General features: G+C 36.2%; 1 protein-coding gene across 1 annotated transcript in view; it reads left to right on the top strand.

The window, feature by feature from the left end:
* The window catches only part of piezo2b (piezo-type mechanosensitive ion channel component 2b), a 78,499-nt gene that overhangs the window by 19,389 nt on the left and 36,716 nt on the right, over positions 1-22,394 (top strand). The window contains exons 4-14 of the mRNA XM_083524818.1: positions 3,623-3,665; positions 9,171-9,333; positions 11,561-11,840; positions 11,982-12,195; positions 13,996-14,164; positions 15,332-15,433; positions 18,820-18,949; positions 19,799-19,965; positions 20,265-20,495; positions 21,216-21,330; positions 22,182-22,387. Of these exons, the coding sequence (XP_083380944.1) occupies positions 3,623-3,665; positions 9,171-9,333; positions 11,561-11,840; positions 11,982-12,195; positions 13,996-14,164; positions 15,332-15,433; positions 18,820-18,949; positions 19,799-19,965; positions 20,265-20,495; positions 21,216-21,330; positions 22,182-22,387 (1,820 nt within the window). The remainder of the gene's footprint in view (positions 1-3,622; positions 3,666-9,170; positions 9,334-11,560; positions 11,841-11,981; positions 12,196-13,995; positions 14,165-15,331; positions 15,434-18,819; positions 18,950-19,798; positions 19,966-20,264; positions 20,496-21,215; positions 21,331-22,181; positions 22,388-22,394) is intronic.

The raw sequence follows: 22,394 nt of genomic DNA, 5'->3' as shown, positions 1-22,394 counted from the left end.
ACACTCAGTTTGCAATACGAGCACATATGATATTATCAGCAATAACTAAAAGTAGAGTCTTAAAAATATTTACATAATTCTTAATCTTTGGTATGTCCCCTTTTAGCTTTAATAACACTGTGCCTGATGATCCATGTTTGATCAAATCCATTGGCCTGTCATCTGAACTTGTGCTTGAACTGGCTAGAATGGGCAGAGTCATGGAAATTCTGACCTTTTGTACAAATAAGTTAACATGGTCAATATCGGAGATATATGTGTACGTAAAATTAATAATATGATATATAAATAATGTCTCTCCCAGCCAGTGGTGGCTTCTGATAAGTCTCAGGCTTGAGTGCATTGTGCTGAGCGCTTTCATTTTTGTGCTGACCACTTCTTCTGACCAAGTTACTGCAAGTCTAAAACGACACATTGTGCTATAGAGTAAAGTGTCTGAGAGAGAAAGGACATTTGGGATATGACAGAGTCATAAAATGCCATATCTAATAGTTTTTGGTAAGTGACCGAAGGAACCATTTTATCATAACTTCATAAAAACCTTCATGCAGAAATTTCAGCCTTGTAAATTGTTGCTAAAGAATGCTGTTAGTATTAGGCCTGTACCAGAATGAGATTCCTGTGCTCTGAGGTACATTTTAACACCACTGACATGTTAATAGCACTTGGCCCAAGATTGTATGCAGTATAGGCAAGAAGGGTGTAATGCAATGTATCTGTTCAGTGTAAAAAAAAATAAAATCTGTATCTATAGTGGGATTTGAACAGGAAGCAATGGTAGTCTGGGGATTTATTTTTTGTTATTATGAATAATTGTGAACTATGGAAAAAAATCCTTGTGGCTCCTATTAAAAAAAAAAAAATTATTCACAAAATAAAACAATTCACAAAACAAAATAAGAGCAAACTCCTGAATTTCCGATTGCTTTTCTAATCCTCAAAGCACGGATGTCTTTCCTACACCAGGGAACTATTGATTATAGCTGACACCGGTGGCCACCTAATAATAGTTCAGTCGATTTATTTTAGGGTTTGTTACGTTGCAGAAAGATCTGGAAAATATGCTGGACACGCTTTTAAAATCTAGTACAATGCCGCTTATTCACATGGGGTCCTTTCAGTGGCATTACATTGCACATGCCTTAAATAGAAGCATATCCCTTATACGCATATATGCAGTTGAATACTTCCAAAATATTGAAATCATTTTTTTATTATATATGTATAACCCATTCATATACTGTAGTATGGTGATTGATAATACACTATATGGACTAAAGCTTGAATGAAATGAAATGCAATCAAATGAAATGGACACTCAAGATCTTCCACTCTAACCCATGTAAACCATTTCTTCATGGAGGTGACATTGTGCACAGGGGTGGAAATATTATTAAAATGCTAACAAATCCAAAAACATCCTATCAAACTGTGTGCCTGTAGCTTTGAGGTAACAGTTTGGGAAAGAACCACATATGACTGGATGTGTCACATGTCCCAGTATAATTGTTCATATAGTGTATTATAAATGTAAGAATATTTGTTCACAGGTCTCTAAAAGCACACCTGATTTTATAATTCCTAAAAATGTAAATGAATCTAAGTAGACACTAAACCACTGTACTACTCATTGAGGGGAAACAAGAAAGTTTTGGGAAAACTGTAGTGTTGGATGAGATATTTCATTACTGTTGTACTGTATGCTGCAGAAAAGGTGATATGCTCAATATTCATCCAGCTGTTTGGAGTGGATGCTGTTTTGTGTTTGGATCATTCGGATGGCAACAATGTTTTGTTAATGGCATTTATAATGTTATTTCGACAATAGGCGTTTTCTATTTAGGGAAACTCTTCATTCCTAATTTTATAGCTACTGTACATTTATAGGCTCACAAAACATAGAGGGATGCATGTTTGAGAAATATCAAAAAGATAAATCACATCTTGCACTTTTTTCACTTGTGTCAACTATGTATAACTAGTTAAAGTCAGGAAGGAAATGCCAGTCTGCTGGGAACATTTAACAGTTTCTCTCTCTTATGTAACAAGCCAAAAACATCAATGCTGTGATCTCATATTCGACATTCCTAAGCAGTTTACATTTACATTTACGGCATTCAGTAGACGCCTTTATCTAGAGTGACGTGCAAAAACACTTTAAAGTCTCTATTAATGAATGAATCAACACTGGTTCACTAGGTTGCAAACTTAGGATACCATCAGCCTAAAACTCAGTTGGGAGGAATTATAGCACATTTTTGTATATGTAATACATAAAAACGATCTAAATACGTGTTTCTACATGTCTCAGGAAGAGGTAGGTCTTGAACTGAGAGTGCGTGGTGCAGTGCGAGGAGATCATTTACAATATGCCCGATCCTTGTCTGTCTGTTTTCATTGATAAATAGAATGCGGAAAAGCTTTTGGACGGGTTAGTTATATAAATTAGTTGTATCCAGGTATAAATCTTTTATTTATACCATATCTGTCTGTCTATATGTATATGAAATTCCGGAGAAAGAACGGGAGCTTTGAGGATGGATTTGGACTGTAGTTAATGTCAACAATCTGCTACATTGGCTTTGGACTACAGTCTGCTTTTGATCACCATCACTGTACCCCGCAATATCGTATGTCTGCAATAAATGGACATTCGGTGAAACCCGGATGAGGATAGGTTCCCTCTTGAGTCTGGTTCCTCTCAAGGTTTCTTCCTTATGCCATCTCGGGGAGTTTTTCCTCGCCACAGTCGCCACCGGCTCACTCATCAGAGACAAACTTACAGTTATAAATAACATATTCATTTTTTATCACCACATTATCTGTGTAAAGCTGCATTGAGACAATGTTCATTGTTAAAAGTGCTATACAAATAAAAATGAATTGAATTGAATTGAATTGAATATTGATAGCTAGAATACAGAGGCGCTTTTGGATCAGTTAGATTCAGTTTGGATCATTAAATTCAATACACTCCAGTTCAGTTTAATTTGTATAGCAATTTTTACAATGGCCATCAAAAAAGCTTTAAAGAAATGCATAGATTTAGGTAACCCTAACCCTAACCCTAGTACCATAGATTCAGATTAGGTATTCTTGGATACATTACAGCAGTTACCTACACCTGCCTAAATATAGTTGACTCTAAGGTTTGAGCGTAACACATCAGGGATTATAGAGCGCCATTGGGAATTCTGTGACTTTAAATAACGCTGACAGCAGGTAACTGACGCAAGGAGGTTCAGACCACAGTGATGTATCAGAGACTGGAATAGTAACGGTGTCTGTAATATGCAATCTGATACATAATTAAAAAGCGAAATTACTAGCAAACTGTCAGCCATATTGATTTGTCATTATTGTGAACCCTTCAGTTACGAGTAAAGTGTTACGCAGGTTCTCTCAGTCATCAGGGAAAAATTGGAGATAATGATAAGGATCATCATTGAGTTCGAGTACTTTCCGTGTGTACCTGGGTATCATTTCCTGCTTATTTGCTCCCTTGTTAAACGCATTGAAAATAAACGTTGCAGGCACTAGATCTTACCAGTTTTAGTAAATAAAGAAGATGCAGTGGAAAAATCTTGTATTTTGAAGAATATTGTATTTTTTTCACCACCAGGTTCAGTTTGGGAGAAATCTATACGACAGATTGGATTCGAGAGGTAAGATGCCTCATTTTATTTTTGCACTATGGATTTCAGTGCTGATATGATAAATTCTGCTATGATATGATATGCTTTTCCTCCCATACAACCAGACAATTGCAAAAAAAACACCATACGTTTGCTTAACCTTTGAGCATTTATGTGATACTAAACATCTCTCATGCACAGTAACACTTTTTTTGCTTCTGCCAATACATTTTAGAGTGGTTATGATTTTATTTTTGGTCAATCTAAGATTCTTGCTAACACGATCTCTCAAGAGCAGCTGGATAAATATTTGTAGGACTTAAATGGATTTACCATTTTAACCACATGATGAATTTAATACATTTTGTATTTACATACATTATACATTTATATCAATTTTGTCATTTTTATTATTTTTTTTTTTCCCCAATACTCCACTTTGTTTTTTATATATACTTCATGCTTGGATATTTTAAATAATTAACAAGAATAATTTGATATTTGGCAGAAGCACACAAAGCTCTATTTGTTTTCTGAGGAAATCTATCAACACAAATAGAATAATTATGCTTGGCCAGTCAGAGTGCATACACCGAGTGAGTACATGTGAAGGTTTTGTGCAAGCCAGGAACAATAAGCCCATTAAGTTCCATTTATTTTAGTGTAAATACATTTGTGTTGTGTTTTTAAGTGAGCTACAGTTATTTTTTTCTTCTTTTAAAACATTTCTCATTAATATTATAAATGGCAGATGCATTTAAATGAAATGAAATTGAATTAATTGAGTCTATGACAGATTCGAAACTACACACCTGTCTGAATCTTTTAATTAAGTTGTAAAACAGGAGATTGCCAAGACTGGGCTGCAGTTGACTAATAGTAAAAATGATAGATTTCAGTCTAAATAATTGGCGAAGCTGATTGATCAGAAAAGCACTATCACGATCAGGAAAGAGAGTAGTAGAACATCTACGGCATACTTCTTTCGCTTTTCAATGGAAAGCCAAAGTTCCATTTATTTACGTTTGACAAACGTATAAAAAAAAAACTCGCATGTAGATAATAATACCATAGAATATCACCATTTCTGTAGATTGAAGCCAAATATTAGTTCAAGCAATATAACAGTTTTGCTGCTGTTACAGTGGCTTTCTATCAGCCAATTTGCTCTCAGTGTTTGTGTTAAAGTTCTTTATTTTATTGTTATTATTATTTTATTTTAAGCTTGATAAGATTGTCTTGTCAGACTTGTTAGCGCTTCTAAAGGCAAGTGCATACAAATTTTACACTACATTGCACTATTAATCAGTGGTGGACAGAAAGGAAGTAAATGTAATTAGTTACTGTACTTAAGTAGACTTTTCATGTATCTGTACTTTAATAAGTATTAATTTTTACTACATTTTGAATTTAAAATATCTGACTTTTTACTCAACTACATTTTGTGAAATCAGTCTTTTTTTTTTATTTATTAGCGGATAAAAACGTAACTGATCAAGCAGGCAGCATTCCACATATTAGTGTCGAGTGCATGCTCTGTTTTGAACTTGTTTTGATTGCTGCTTAGTGGTATTTTTTTTGCACAAACATACAGTTCATCGTCAGTTCAACAGCAAGCAGAACATTCTGAGAGGAATAAATGATGGAAGAAACTCCATACTCGAACTCGCCACAACCCCTGTGGCCTCATTTACACGATTTTATTTTTAAGTAGTTGAAAAGGTTTTGGGCACATGATCATTTTACTAGTTAACAATCAGTGTTTTAATTATTAATATCATTCTACTAATAGATTGTTTTGCTGAGAGTAACATTAGAATCCTTTCATTAAGCAAAGAGTCTTATGACAAAAATGATAATAGGAACATTATAGCCATATTAAATCATATTTATTTGGATACTTAAATACATTTTAAGGCAAATACTTTTGTACTTTTACTTAGGTGAAAGTTTAAAGGGAGGACTTTTACTTTTACTGGATTAATATTTTACCTACTGTATCTATACTTTAACTCAAGATCATGGTTAGTGTACTTCATCCACCAATCATATTAATTCCAGTTTCAAATGATTTACCTCACTAGGAAATTTTATATTGAGAGTCATGGATTTTTAAAGCCTTTTCCAAAGTTATTTCAAAGTTAATCAATTAGACTCAGGTCATTATCGTAATATTTAGTCCTACTTGAGAGGAAAGTTGCAGTGGGAGTTTGCTGTATATACACCAAAAGAGTTCACAATATTATACGTCTGCATCAGTTTCCACTGCAAAAAATGCTGCATAACCCCAAACCTGGGAAGATATTGCCATCATTTATAGTTCGAAATATTCTTCATTGAATTTAGTGTCTTGCGGGGTGACAAGTAAACAGGTTTTATAGTAACGCTGTAAAAATGAGTAATGCTTGTGTGAAATCTGGTTTCACTCCCACTGTCTTTGGAACAGATAACACCCACAGTGCATTCTGTTGCTACTAATAATTGTAAGTGGGGGAAAATGATTGACTCACCCTTGGTTGTTTGAAGTCTAGGAGCGAGAAAGACCGTTGTGATATTTTTAAATTATTGAGTTGCTTGCCTTGTAAGCACCATCCTGCCGGAAACAAACAGAGACAAACAGCATTACAGCGCACTTATGAGCGTGTCAGGCAGTCTGCCCATCTCTCCATACAGATCCACCTGAGCATGGATCCCACTTACACCTGACCTGCTTATTTTTCATAGCCAAAGCTGACATGCAGGGGCACTCATATATAATACCATGATACAATTAGCTCTGGTTTCTCATAAGTGCGTCCCGCGTGTCTGTGGATTTACTTTGCCAAGAGTGGAGCCACTGAAAGTGGCAGGAAGCTGAACTGTAAACTGTTTATGCCCCTAATTGACCTGGTACTCCGTGAAGGCATTTAGTCGTGACCGTGGTGTCTCTCTCCTCTTAAACCTGGCACGGAGGCATGCAAGAGGGAGGAAACAGAGCCGCCAAATTGACTTAGAGCCGGCACGCCAGGGAGAGATGAGTCTAAAGTGGCCGCTTTGGACCAGAAAAGATAGAAACCCTCATTGTGTAGTCTTTTTTTATCTAGAGGTGTTGGAGCATCCAGTTTAATGACTCTTTCAATCCTCCCCCAGCACCCTCCCAAACTTCACAGAGAAAAGATGACTGTGTTTAATAGCACAAAAAGGCCCTTTTTCCCTTTTTTCTTTATCTTTTAAAGGGTAAACCTAAACTGTTGGAAACATCAGTTGGGTAAAATTAGACTGGAATCCATTTAGCTGGTGTAGATTAGCACTTACTGCAACTCTTAACTTTTATGAAGTGAATACAGTCTGGAAAAGTAGCTTTTGGGGCTTCACACTTTCCTGAGTGTAGGAATAATTGCATGGTTTTTGTGTGTAACCATCAAAAAAACAAAAGAGTTGTTTATTCTTGAACACAATTCAATCGGATTCTGGCACTCAAATACATAAATATACTTAGATATGTTGCGGGGGCAGGGATTTCACAGATTTGTACACATCAGCCAGTAAACCGAAATAATGAGGTTGGATATTATTCAATTTATTCATTTATCTCAGACATCGCAGCTGCAAAATACATTAGTCAAGTCAAGTTTATTTCTATAGCGCTTTTTACAACAGACATTGTCTAAAAGCAGCTTTACAGAATTTAACAGTTGAGGTGAATGATGTGTATTTATCTCTGATGAGCAGCCGTGGCGACTGTGGCAAGAAAAAACTCCCTTAGATGTTATGAGGAAGAAACCTTGAGAGGAACCAGACTCAAAAGGTGAACCCATCCTCATTTGGGTGATATCAAGAGTGTGATTATATTATTAGTGCCCTGGCTATCCTTATTTACCTATTCTGCCAGCTTGAAATGTTAAATTCCTGTTCTAACCCCAAATATTGGACCTTAAAAAGGTTTTTATAGGACTATGAAAGACTATGAACTGCCTTTAATAAATCGTTCTTAAATACAACAGCTCTTTTTAAAGAGAGAGAAAAAGCCTTATTTGCTCGGAGGCTGTTTTAGAAAAGCCGACATGCTTCTAATCAGAAATATTTATATCCTTTTAATATGGAGAAATGCTGATTTTATAGACCTGGGTGGAGGGGCATATAAAATCCAAGTATTGTGGCACAACACACATGTGCAAGAAGCTGTAGCTGGAAAATGCTGCCGGGGAAAAAAACAAAACAAACTTCATTCCAATAAACTTCCCATTTTTCCATCATCGCAGATGTTTTATTTTTTGTTGTTCACAGGACCTCCATGGCTACACACAGTATTTAGGTTGTTACTGGTGAATAAACACCAATTAGAAGTTTATATGTCGGGTATCATTTGAGTGAAATTCTAGCATTTTATCAGATATTTTGGTTTAATTCTGAAATTTTTTTATTTTTTTTACGATTTTGAACCACTAGTGTAAATTCGTGACATTGTTATGCTGTTATTATTATATACTTTTGCTTTATATGGATATGAGGGGTTTAACACAAAGCCAGTGTCTTTATGTGATTAATGTTACAAATATTCATGTGGATTTGTATTTAAATGAATTCTGTAGGGCCACTGAGCTGAATAAGAAGTTCCTTAATTTATGATTTATTTAACTTATGATTTATCAGTCAAATTCTAAGTTTGTTTTAATGAATTTCGTCTATTTTATTTTCCAAAGCATTAACAAATTAAGTTGTGTTTTCGTCATTTAAATCTTCGCCTATATTTAAATTCTCAGAATCTTGACCAGGCACTTAAAAGGATGAATGAGTGAATGAATGGACAGTGTAAATGTTTATTTGTTCATTTATCTATTTATTCATTTATTTTTGTCCTACAAGCACTGTATCTGACTGCTGCCTCAAGAAAAGCCTCAAAGAAAAAAAACTACTTACACACGATGAGTGGCAAGAACCTGGCAAGGGGTCTTAAAAAAATACAGAATCAGTACTGTAGTAAGATACAAGTACATTTATCCCCTGTTTATCGCGGTGGTTATATTCCAAAAACGCTTTTTTTTTAAATTGTTTAAGCCGTAAATCATCCTCCCACACACTTTTAACACACAGAAAACATTTGCAAGAATATAGCGAGATAAATTTTGTGTAAAAATCTTAAAAATACATTACACTATCACATTTATAGTGAGTACATGTACTGTACATTATACAGTTCTGTAGTAGTGAAGCATATGCATAGTTTCTCTGCCTGTTTATTGGTTGAAGTGTCCCATGACATCAAAAAAGAGGCTGAGTTAAAGATACACATCATTCTTTACTTTCTGTACGGTACTGTATTAACATTTGACTTTATTTCATAATGAATAATATATTATTTATATTTTTATTAATAAATTTTATTTGTATTTGTATCTCGAATGCATCATCTAATGAATTCTCAGTAATGAATTAATATTGTTTGTGCTTGAACTTTACTTTAGATGTTGGGATGATCTTAATGAATTTAGTGATCTAATCAGAGCTTCTAAATATGGATTTTATTGACTGACTTTTATTCTCAATTCCGATTAGTGTTATAGGGGCAGATGTAGGAAATGGCATCCGGGTGTTTCTACCAGACATCGGTATGTTCATGGCAGGCCTGGGCACCTTGCTTCTGTGTCGGAGTCTGGAAAAGAAGAGACCAGTGGAGGAAATGGCGCAATACAACCAGGACTTTGATGCAGAAGAACAGGTGATATTGACATGCACTCAAGGACACTTATATATTGAAAAAAAAGTAGTGGGACACCTGATTTCTCTGGTCGCATGTGGGTCTTTGTACACACTGGCATATAGCATGTTATATGAATAATTATGCATGTTTTATTTAAATTCTGCAACCCCAATTTCAAAAAAGTTGGAACACTGTGTAAAATGTAAATAAAAACAGAATGCTATGAGTTGCAAATCTCAAAAACCCATATTTTATTCACAATAGAACATAGAAAACATAGAAAATGTTTAAACTGAGAAAATTTAAGATTTTAAGGAAAATATAAGGTAATATTGAAATTTATGGTAGCAACATAAAAAAAGTTGGCGAAGGCCTATGTTTACCTCGATGTAGCATCCGCTCTTCATTTAACAACAGACTGTAAATGTCTGGTAACTAAGGAAACCAGCTATTGGAGTTTTGGGAATGTTGTCCTATTCTTGCCTGATATAGAATTCTAAAAGCTCAACAGTCCTGAGTCTTCTTTGGAGTATTTTTTAATTTAAGATATTTCAATTTCAAGCAGCAAATATTTTCAGTTGATGAAAGCCAAGCCAGTACTAAGCCATGCTGTTGTCATAGCGGTTTAGCATTGTACTGTATGTACTGTATACATAGTGCCTTTCCAGCTGCCCATTCCACAGGCACTAATGCACCCTCATACCATCAGAAATGCAGGCTTTTGAACTAATCGCTGATAACAAGCCGGAAGATCCCTCTCCTCTTTAGTCTGAAGGATGCCGCACACTTATTTTTGAAAAAAGAATTAAATGAAATGAAATGAAATTTAGATTTTTGACTGCAGAACAGTTTTCCACTTGGACACAGACCATTTTACATGAGTTTTAGCTCATGTAGATGCTTTATGACAGTTGTACTGTATATGACAGAGCATTTGTGTAAACCTACATGTTTATTAATACGTTAACTAACTAGCGTACTTGACAAAAACGCTATTAATGCATGAATTTATAAGGTTCACGTTGTAATTAGGGTTAGTTCTTCATTAGTATGATTTTGATAATGAACTTATCATCAGTTCTTATTATTTCAGGTATTGCATGATTATTCAATTGCTGTTTTTTTGTAATGTGTTTGAGAAAACAGGTAAATTTTACAGAAAATCAAAAAGAAAATATATTTGATATGCGTACATTTTGGCAGTTGTTTGAGTCTTTATATCTTTCAACTTATTTTACTGAGCTGATGAGTTAAAAGTCTGTGAAATTATGTAGAATGCTAAAATCTTGCTAATAGAAAATGTACAACGCTAAGGTTAATCCAGGAAAGCATCCAGGAAAGTAGCTCTATAATGTTTATTCGGTAAGTGTTAGCACATGGTGCGTAAAGGGCCTCACCGGGCTGAGACAGTGTGCAGTGCTGTTATTAACAGGGTGCTGGTTCCTGTGCTCCAGGCCACACATGTGGAGCAGTAAAAAGCTTATTTGGTTTAGTGTGTGTGTGTGTGTGTTGCTCAGAGATTCCAAGTTATCTTATATACAGCAGCTATGTTTTTGTGGTGTTGGGGGTAAAGTATATTTTTTGTATATATTTTGTACATATATTTTTTTTTTTTATTCTTTTAAAAATATGATTACAGTACCCCCTCTGGCATATTATAGGACTTTTGTGATTCTTTTTTCCAAATAAAAATGCAATCTTTGAAAAAAGGGACTTATTTATAAAATTTGTATTTGTATTGGTCTTCTGAAAGTAAAGAATTTGCAATAAATGTATTGTTCAGAATCAGAATCAGGTTTAGTGGCGAAGTGTGTTGAAACACACAAGGTATTTGGTTCCAGCTGTTAGTGACTCTCAAAGTACAGACATAAATAAAACTATACATTAAGCTTGGACTATACAATACAAAACAGACAAGACAATATAGACAGTATGAGTATTAAATAGGGATACAGATTATATTTGGGCACTTGGCTTTTTTACAATTGTAACAGTACATATCATGTAAAATGTGTAAGGTGTAGGTGTATGTGTGTGTGTGTGTGTGTGTGTGTGTGTGTGTGTGTGTGTGTGTGTGTGTGTGTGTGTGTGTGTGTGTATATATATATATATATATATATATATATATATATATATATATATATATATATATATATATATATATATAGGTTGAGTGCAAATCATAAGTTCTGACTTGGTTGTAAGGTGGTATGTTATTTGTTTATTTCTTTGCCATCTCGCACAGGAGGAGAGCGATGAGAAGAGAATCTCCGACGACGAAGAAGTTGAGGAAATGCTGTACGATGAGGACTTTGATGCCGAAGACGAAGCAGAAGACGAAGACGAGGGTATGCTGGAGGATGAGGAAGAAGAAGAGGAAGAGGAGGAGGAAGAGGAGAAGGAAAGTGCTAAGATGAAGGTTCTGCGCATAGTTGCTGAAGTGGCTTCGAAAATGAAAGACATCATCGGGAATCTCATCACTACAGCAGGGAAGGTGGTGGTGACTACACTGCTGGGCCTGACAGGTGAGAAATGAAAGTTTCGTAATTCTATTGTTTGGAAAATAAATAATTATAACAAAGTGACAGGACTTTATCAAATGTATCTTATGGGTACCAGATAAGTAAGAGTCTAATGATATCTGGGTTTTGCGTGCATACTCACAGGAATGATGCTGCCCTCTCTGACCTCAGCTGTTTACTTCTTCATCTTCCTTGCGCTGTGCACATGGTGGTCTTTCTGCCAGACCTTCGACACACTCCTCTTCAGTTGCCTTTGCGTGCTAATGGCTATCTTCTGTGCTGGCCACCTCATTGTTCTCTACCTCTACCAATTTCAGTTCCTTCAGGAGAGCATCCCACCTAATGACAGCTACATCAGGTTAGACTTTCTCAATCTGTAGTGAGATAATGGCAAAAGTATTGGGTCTTATAAAAATAAATCAATTAATTAATTAATAAGCCTATCAAATGCATACATAACTGTTTAAGAAACATCAGACACCTTCTTATAATCAGCATCTTTTATCCTAGTCTGCATGCCAAGGGCAATTACAGAGCTTTTTGCATCCAAAGAGCTCCGCCTAGTTTTTTAAAGATAATTTTGAATGCTTGCTAGCAGTGTCTGTGCTATGGTCTGATATGATCTCGATATTTTTCTGTTAATCAATACTGGCATAGTAAATAATGCATATCCAAGAGTGTCTCTGCCCTGCAGTGCACGGCTGTTTCTTTATTGTGGCATTTGAAAACTAATAAACAGGCCTTGTCTGTCATCAGCATGTGTTAGACATTGGTCAGGACCCGTTCAACATCTGTGCACATCAGCAATTACAACTGACTTCTGAAGAATGGGCTTTAATATGTGCTACGAGTTTATCAATAAGAGTAGGCATTATTATTTTAGGTAATTTTTTTAAATTTGTATTTTCCAGATTTACAGTACAGTAGAATATGTACTATATATCATTTTCTGATCTTTTTTTAAATTACTTTTTCTAAACCACATGGTGCATTTCATTCTTGGCAGTCTATGATTCTTTACTATAATGTCCTTTGGGTGTTTCCATGCAAGTGCTATGTTCTCAAATGCCCTGTTCTTTCCCATAATACATAATATATCCCACATCTCATAATTCTATAATTGAGGTAAGAATGGAATCCAGGTCTCTATACACACCCAGCACTTTACCAGTAGCTTTCTATTCTTGTCATGGGCTCCATGGTCACAAATCGATTTCAGGAGCTTTTATTCATTCGCCTTGAAACGCTAAGACCATTATTTCTAAGTATAGTTTCAGCGCCTTGGACGACGCTCACTTCGCTCTATTCATTTGGTTCTAGTCTCAGACCCTATAAAGGCACTTTCAGATCTACGGAGCAACTCTCTGCACTGTGTATATCTGCAGTGGATTTTTTGACTATGAGGAATGTGTATACTCTACAATAAAGCTCAAATGGACCTATCAGTCTGTTTAATGCAATTGTTTTCCTTATATATACTGGTGTTTTTAGGCTAAACTAGCTGTTGTTTTGGCTCTTTTTCGAGCATACTGACTCATTGTAGCTGCAGTAACACATTAAATAAGTCCTATGCATGGCCTAATTATGGCTGATGACAGAGTCTTGGCCTTGGTTTTCCCAAATGGTGAAAGAGCGTGTTGACAGACTCTGCTTCCCACATCCCGTTGCCCTCACAATAGAGTCATGTGGCCATTCCCAGGTGCAGAAAGAGGCCAAGCAGGAAGTGATATCATCACTCCAAAGGCAGTGACTGAGATATGCATGTCTTATCCCACTAAAGCGATTATATTTTGATTGATTTTTTGTTTTGAAAAAAAAATTATTTTGTAGTGTTGAATGCGTAAATGAAGTGTCATTAATATGTATGTTGGTAGAATATGGATTGGGCAAAATTGGGCCATAGCACAGAGTGTAACTGAATAGAAACTATTATGCATTAGAATGCATTCGTGTAGAATGAATGAGGATAAAAGCTTCAGAATGAATGCATTATTATAAGCCTGTGATCACTTAATCTCAGTGCCATGCTGTTAAATAGGCAGTGGTATTTTTTTGTGGTAAGAATATAAATAATGCGGTGAATTTTCTGTCCTAAAAATGTGCATAACTTGGAAGTGATCTGTTTAATTATTTTTTTTCTTTCTTATTCTCTTCACAGCTTGTTCGGGATCTCTCCTATAATCAAGACAAATTGCTCTTCTACGTGGAAGTTAATTGTCTATCCTAAACTCAACTGGCATCATTTTGTTAATCCTATCATGCTCCTGGTGCTATACTACACACTGGCCACACTGATTCGCCTTTGGCTGCAAGATCCAATGATCACGGTTAAGACTCTTTTTTTTTTTTGACCTAAGTTTTTCGTAGTGTTTATATGAATGTAGGATTCTTTGGGTGAAATTGACTCATTATGGCACATATCACATTGAAGCTATACCAATTATTATGAATTTCTATTCAGAAAAATTGACACAGCACAATTTTCTAAAGCATTAAAATACATATTTAATCTTTTTAGTATAAATTGCTGTTAGCTAATAGGACAGCTTAAGAAAATTCAAAGATTCCAGAAACCAGCTTTACCTCTAATCGTTTTCACATTGCTGACACTGGAGAGATTAATTTCTAAATGAGCATCTCTTCAGAGAAACACCATATTTATTATTAAACTGTACAGATGTGCTTGGCTTGCAGGGTGGATCTCCTATAATAACTACTAGGGTTAGTTTAAGGTGAGGGCTGGAACGTTCTGGAACTGGTGTCGTGTATTATCATTTACATGCAGTTTATGAGACACAAGGTCATGGCTTTTATTCATCTTAATGACTGGGAGTAAAAAATAGCAGCTGTAGAGCACTCTATAAAATCTGAACGACTAGCGCTTTTTCAGCTAGCTATATAAGTTAATGACACTCGAGTCCCTCCTGGCCAGTCAATACACTGGAAAGCTGTGAGGTAATTATTAAGACTTTTATTTCTTTTTTACGATTGCATATACTGCGACACATGTAAAATCCCACAGCATGGTATCCCCATGATGCCTTCTCAGAAGCCAAGAGCAGATTAATACTCCATCCTGTCCCTCATCCAGCTGCAAGATTCCACAGCATACAGTCTTATAGAGTGGTCAATAGCATGTGTCCTTTAAAAACCTGCCTGTCTGAGAACGTATTGATCTGCGGGCTGAGTGTTTCCCTGTTTGCAGTTTTGAAAGCATGGCATGATCAGCTCTGATTACAAGTGTAAATCTGTGGGTGACACATAAGGAAGACATTCCAGAAACAGTCAATATTAATCAAATAAATGTCAGTATTACTATTGAATTTGTCTATAGGTCAACTTGCAAGAACATCTGTGTATTGCCTGTTTTTTTTTTTGTTTTTTTTTCTGTTTAACATGTGTAACATGTGTCACATAAAAGAGAGGTCAAAGGTAAAATGTACATCAGATTTAATTACCAAATACATTTTTTTATTGTTTGCCTTGTCTTTTAGGAGAATGAGGAAGAAGAGGTGAACGAAGACAACGAGCGTCCCACAGCGGAAAAAAGAAGGCAACTATGGTGGACTACGCGGCAGAAGACTGAAGAAAAGAATGTAAGTAATACACACATTGTATAGGGATTCATAAAAACAGCATAGAAATCTAGTATAAAAATAACACCTGTGGTTATAAATAGATGTCATGGGTCAGAAAAAAAGCATCTTTGATCAGATGTAGACAGACTCAACAAGACTATAACAATAGCAAGCCACACAGGTAAAATAAAGGACATTTATGGACATCTGTAGTCAGTCTGTCCTTGCTGAACACGGTTGGAATTGTAAACTATTTCTTCTTCTTCTTCTTCTTTCGGCTGCTCCCATTAGGGGTCGCCACAGCGGATCATCCGTCTCCATACCACCCTGTCCTCTATATCTGCCTCTTTTACACCAACTACCTGCATGTCTTCCCTCACCACATCCATGAACCTCCTCCTTGGCCTTCCTCTTTTCCTCCTACCTGGTGGCTCCATCTTCAGCATTTTTCTACCAATATAATTCATGTCCCTTCTCTGCACATGTCCAAACCATCTCAATCTCGCCTCCCTCACCTTGTCACCAAAACATCCTACATGTGCTGTCCCTCTAATAAACTCATTTCTAATCTTGTCCATCCTCGTCACTCCCAACGAAAACCTCAACATCTTCAGCTCTGCTACCTCCAGCTCCACCTCCTGTCTTTTACTCAATGCCACTGTCTCTAATCCATACAACATCGCAGGTCTCACCACAGTCCTATAAACTTTCCCTTTCATTCTTGCAGATACTCTTCTATCACAAATCACTCCTGTCACTCTTCTCCACCCACTCCACCCTGCCTGCACTCTTTTCTTTACTTCCCTAACACACTCTCCATTACTTTGCACTGTTGACCCCAGGTACCTGAACTCCTCCACCTTCTCCACCTCTTCTCCCTGCAACCGCATCACTCCACTGCCCTCCCTCTCATTCACACACATGTACTCTGTCTTACACCTACTGACTTTCATTCCCCTTCTCTCCAGCGCATATCTCCACCTCTCCAGGCTCTTCTCAACCTGCTCTCTACTCTCACCACAAATCACAATATCAGGAATTGTAAACTATTTATCCGTGTTAATTATCAAATTTACAACTCATGATACAACTCAGTTTGAGTGTATCATGGGTAAATCCTTCAAACGTTCCACAGAGAATGACATGAAATAACGTGTAACACTACAACAGCTGTGCATGCTGTACCAAATTTTGTTTCATACTGAACTGAACTGAACATATAAGACTAATTGGTGTCGAAATTGAAAAAGGAACACGTAGTTTCTCTGTACATTTGTATTTAAACATTCTCAATCCCATTGTTTATTTGTTCCTTTTTTATTTACTTTTTTTTTACAATACACACCATCAAATTTAGACTAGAGAAGTTATGAATGATATATATATATATTTTTTTTAAAAGGTTCTGGTCTTTTTCAGCTAAATTATTTACATGAGCTAAATATTTCAGAGTTTGGTCAGTTTGGGCCTATTTTGAGGGACCTCATCCGGACCACCTACAACAATGTTTTAATTTGATTTGCTACATTTTGACATTTGATCATCGCTCAAGCTGAAAGAAAAAATTCAACCACAATGGCTCATAAATTAATAAAGCAGCCAGAGAGAACGTTAAATCATCAATAGACGTTCGGATTAAACCATAAGGGGGCTTATGCTTTAATCCGCTGGTTGGAACCAGGAGTCTTTGGGGTTTGTCCAGCTGAACATGACCATGTTCCATGGTTGCAGCTCTCTTCGGAAACACTAAAAGCTTTTGCCCAGAAGTGTGTGAGTGATGGCATATAATCTCTCAATAGTGCTGCTCCTTATTGTTCCAGTTTAGCGGTGATGTTAGAGAACAATAATGTCATCGACCTTCTGCTGGTCAATATCTTCACCTCACTTTTTTCTTTTGCATCTCTCTCTCTCTCTCTCTCTCTCTCTCTCTCTCTCTCTCTCTCTCTCTCTCTCTCTCTCTCTCTCTCTCTCTCTCTCTCTCTCTCTCTCTCTCTCTCTCTCTCTCTCTCTCTCTCTCTCTCTCTCCCTCTCTCTAGCTTCTGTCCACTCAGGATGCTTACAGCACCACTGAGGTTAGAGAACATTTGTGGTTTTCTTAGAGTGTTATGTATATCCCTGTTCACAGCAGTAAATTTAAGACCCGAGATTGATTGGGTCCTTGTGTTTGTCCAAATACTGCATTTGCTTTGTACTGGCATGATTATTTTGGGGTTTTTGTTGAGACATTGTTGAGGTTAAAGCCTTGTTGCATTTACTTTTATCTAAGAGGCATGTATAATAAGTCAAACCATTTTTCCAATCTTGGTTGAGAGAAATGTATTCTTTAGGAGATAAATCACATTTTGGTATCTACAGAAGTAAAGTATTGACTTAGTGGCTGTTTTTGCCTTCAATTTTGTATCAATATTATCAGTTTAGTTTTCCTGCCAAATGCTTTTTATTCATGTAATGAATATGCATGTTGCTGTCCTGAGGAGGCAAATATATTCGGTTCTTTTTCTGTTGTAAGGTTCACACTCGCAAGCTTATTCTTATAACCATCTCATTAGCAAGATTCTTTTTTAATGTAGACATTTTGGCATGTCAAACAGATGATCAGTTCGGAAGCAGGAAGACTGTATCTGCATGGAACCGAACCCATTACTGTAGGGTTTTTTTCCCTGTAAGTCTGAAGACACTATAAATGTCTGTAATGTCCTGACATCAATGCCTGTGCTATAAACAATCCCGAGTAAAATATACTAAATGATTTATTCATGTACAATACCATGAGCAGATTCAATCCACAGTAACAGAATGGGGTTCACAAGGTAGCTACAGTAGGTGCATCCATTTTCACAGTGTATTTAATTAAACTTACTTAGAATCACTTCAGAATTTCGACCAAAAAGCTGATTTATGTTCAATAATAATCAGTGAGCCAGCACTGACTCAGATGTTGCATGCCTCAAATGTTTTTGGAAGGATTATTGTACATTTGCTTTTATTCATTTGGATATATGGACACCTGACCCTCATACCCATATATGGGCTTTAATTGCTGAATTCGCAAAAATCCCCACAACCACATTCCAAAACCAATGATGAGCCTTCCAAGGTATGAGTAGGTTATTATAGCTAAAAAGAAATGTCTAGACTTAGAAATGCATGTGCAGCAATGACATACGGGTGTGACTGCCCAGGTGTCCATATCCTTTTAATAATATAGTGTATTTATTACAATGATATCATGTTTTACTAAAGTGATAAGCAAAAGAAAGATTTACAATTTAGGAGAGCATTTTAAAATGTTAGTATATAATTGGAAAAATGAATACAGCCGAGTTTTTTCCTTCTCTTAGTGGTACCACTGAATGTTTATGTGATAAAGATTCATTATTATTTCTACCAAATTTACATCATAGGCAGTACTGATGAACTCCAATGGGACATCTTTTGGTTATGTCCCCACCCTAAATGCAGAGAATGGACCGGTCAGCTTGGACCTCTTCTCTATCCCTAAGTATAAGGTGGACGAATCTAATAATATTGAGGGTAAGATTACATTTCACAGCTGTCATAACGAGACATGAGTTTAAATTGTTCAGATTGATGCGTAATGATTACTTACCTTACCTTATCCTGTTTGTCAAAATACATGTTTAATGACTTGAACTATCTTTATAGATCTAGTGATATATATATATATATGTGTGTGTGTGTGTGTGTGTGTATATATACAGTGGAACCCTGGTGTACGAGATGAATTTGTTTCTGAAACCCGCTCGTGTTCCCATATGCTCGTACTCGCATGGTAATTTTCCCATAAGAATGAATGTAAAAGCAATTACTCCGTTCCCAGACCTCAGGCCATCGCTTATTTTAGGCCTTAAAAAATGTTTTATGCGTAATTAATCACCCAAACATACTTGTAACAAAGTATAAACATAAAAAGTAACAAATTGAAAACATAAAAAAAAACTATTCGTTTTTTTATTGTATTTCCTGTTGAACTATTTTGCCGTATTGCAGACAAAGATCCACGTTCATGCGTTTCTACAATTTTTTTCTTGATTTCAATGGTTTTTCTTTTTACAAGCTTCTTTCCAGTGCAATCACTACACTTGTTGGGACCCATGATGCAAAATTTATAGTGAAATAAAACAAAAACACTATAAAAACAGACAACAAGCACAATACTTACACAGTAGAACAATGAGAACGCACTCAGAACAACGTCTATGAAGCGTCGGGTTAGAGGTGACGAGCGACGTGCAGAATGCGTGAATGGAAACAAAAGAAATGCCCGTCTTCCCGAAATATGCTTGTACTCATACAAAGGTTTTTACTAGCAAAACCGTTCGTACACTGATATATATATAAAAACTCTCTTCTTCTGTACAGATGAAAAGGATGGGGAAGTGTATAAGGTAGTGGAGATGCCACCAGAGGAAGAAGAGGAGTCAAAAGAGAGCGAAGAGAAAGAGCCTAGCGGAGCTCCAGCTGGCCTTGTCAAAGTTTTCCGTTTCATTATGAAGCAGAGCTATGTGTGCGCTCTCATTGCCATGATGGTGAGAGTGAATCTATCGAGCCTTGTCGTTTTTTGTAATGAAATGTTCGCACAGTCAGACACAGGATGACTTATTACCATCAAAATATTCTTTAACAATTAAATAGAACTGAGTGTTATTGCTAAAGACCTGAGCGTGCTCTGAAAGGAAAATGTGTGCTGTATGTATTACTTTATTAAACAACAATTGTTTTATTGTGGAAACAGTCATTTTTTGAAATGATCAGATTAAAAATAGACCTGTGACTGCTCCCATTATTTAATATAAACTTTTCTTATTATTATCTTTGTTTCTTACAGGCCTGGAGCATTACCTATGTGAGCTGGCTGACATTTGTCTTCCTCATGTGGTCTTGCACTCTGTGGATGGTGCGAGACAGAAGAAAGTATGCTATGCTAACTTCACCCTTTATGGTTGCATACGGGAACCTGGTAATTGTGCTACAGTACATCTGGAGCTTTGAGTCCCTGAGTTCTGTCCCGGGCCTTTTCCTCAAACCTGACGTGCCCTTCAACCAGCTCTGGTCCAAGGTAACAAAAGAAATGCACAATCTATGCTAATTAAAGTGATTGAGCTGCGGACAAGCTGATTTTGTGTGGCAATTTTTTTGTTTGTTTGTTTTTTTAGTTGCTGGAATACAAGTAGGTTAAAAAAATGTAATTGTATAATTTGGTATGTTTAGTTGCTTCAGTGTAATTTGTTGATATAATTATACCACAAGGCTGCAAATATGAATGTTAACTACAAACACACCACTTGAGTGTAGTGTAAATGTAGATTAATTAGCTTGCATTGGTGACTGATGATCTTTTTTTTAGAATTATAAAGCTATAAAGTAAACTGCAAGCAGGAAAATTTACATCTGTATAATTCTGAAAAGACCATCAGTCACCCATGCAAGCTAATATTAATCTCATAACTGAAATGTTAGTTTGGATCTACTATACTATACCATAACAAGCTAACTAGCTGGCCACGTAGTACTATATTATCTAAGCTACTTCTGTTGACCTTCATTTGTTTGCAAATATTTGTGTTCCAGTATCAATAACTTTCCATACGCCCTTTATATAGTTTTTAAACACGCAGATGTGAGTGTAGAAGGCTTGGTGGAGATCTTGTTAATTTATTAGGGGAAGGGAATTAAAAATTGATTTCTGTCAGTGTTAAAAAAATGTGATGTTATCACTAATTTGTCCCATATTGGAATGTGTGTGTACGCTTATGTGTCATTGTTGGCTTGTCATTAGGTGCTGTACTTGCTGAGTTTCTGGCTACTTCTGCATCAGACACTGACTGAACGGCAGGACAAACTAAAAGAGGAAGCAACGCTATCTGAAGTTTCAGTTGATTCGGGGAAAAAGGGTACGTTCAAAACCTTAGCTGACCAAAGCCTGATCTGTATTTATCACATTACAGGATGGTAGAAATTAATTTTTCTGCATATTCTAGTATATTAAGAAGCTGGGCTTTGAGCACTGAGTCAGTCATGATACAGCACCCCTGGAGGAGATCACATTAAAAGCCTTGCTCTATGGCACCAGCATGGCGGGGCTGTGACCTCTGAACAGTAACCCAAAGCTTTTAACCATTCAGCCACAAGTGCTAGCAGACCACAAAAGAGTGCATAGGAGCTCTGCATTAAAACCTCAGAGTACCCTCTATAAATTCACATATATATATATATATATATATATATATATATATATATATATATATATATATATATATATATATATATATTGATATATTGATATATTTATATATATACTTACAAGTAATTTACAATTTTTGTTGAGTTTACAGTACATGTACAATTTTTAAAAAAAGGAACCATCAAAAGGAAGGAGTCAAAACCTTGTGACTTTTTGTTACTCACGAGGGGTCATAGAACGTAACCCCCATGAGTATCGAGGTTGCACTGTGTGTGTGTGTGTGTGTGTGTGTGTGTGTGTGTGTGTGTGTGTGTGTGTGTGTGTGTGTGTGTGTGTGTGTGTGTGTGTGTGTATATATACTATACTATATATATACTGTATGTACTATAAATTGCTCTGTTTTGATAAATTATGTGCTGTTATTTGTTAGATTCTTAAGAAATTACAGTGTATTACCTTATACTGATGCTATGAAAAGCATGTATATATGACTGTGATATATGTAATATGCCACCATAATGTTAAGTCCTGATGAGGGAGGAGAAATGTTTTGTGTTGTAGAGGTAGAGAAGCCGGAAGAGGAGGAGGAGGAAGGTAGCGAGAATGACTTGATGCACATGGTGGGAAATTTGGTGATGGGCATGCTAGTAAAGTACTGGATCTACATCTGTGGAGGCATGTTCTTCTTCGTGAGCTTTGAAGGACGTATCGTCATGTACAAGATCATCTACATGATGCTGTTCCTCTTCTGCGTGGCTCTTTATCAGGTATCAG

The sequence above is a fragment of the Silurus aristotelis genome (assembly GCF_946808225.1).
Source record: "Silurus aristotelis genome assembly, chromosome: 22".
Classification (NCBI taxonomy): domain Eukaryota; kingdom Metazoa; phylum Chordata; class Actinopteri; order Siluriformes; family Siluridae; genus Silurus; species Silurus aristotelis.
This window is presented reverse-complemented; position numbering and strand designations above follow the sequence as displayed.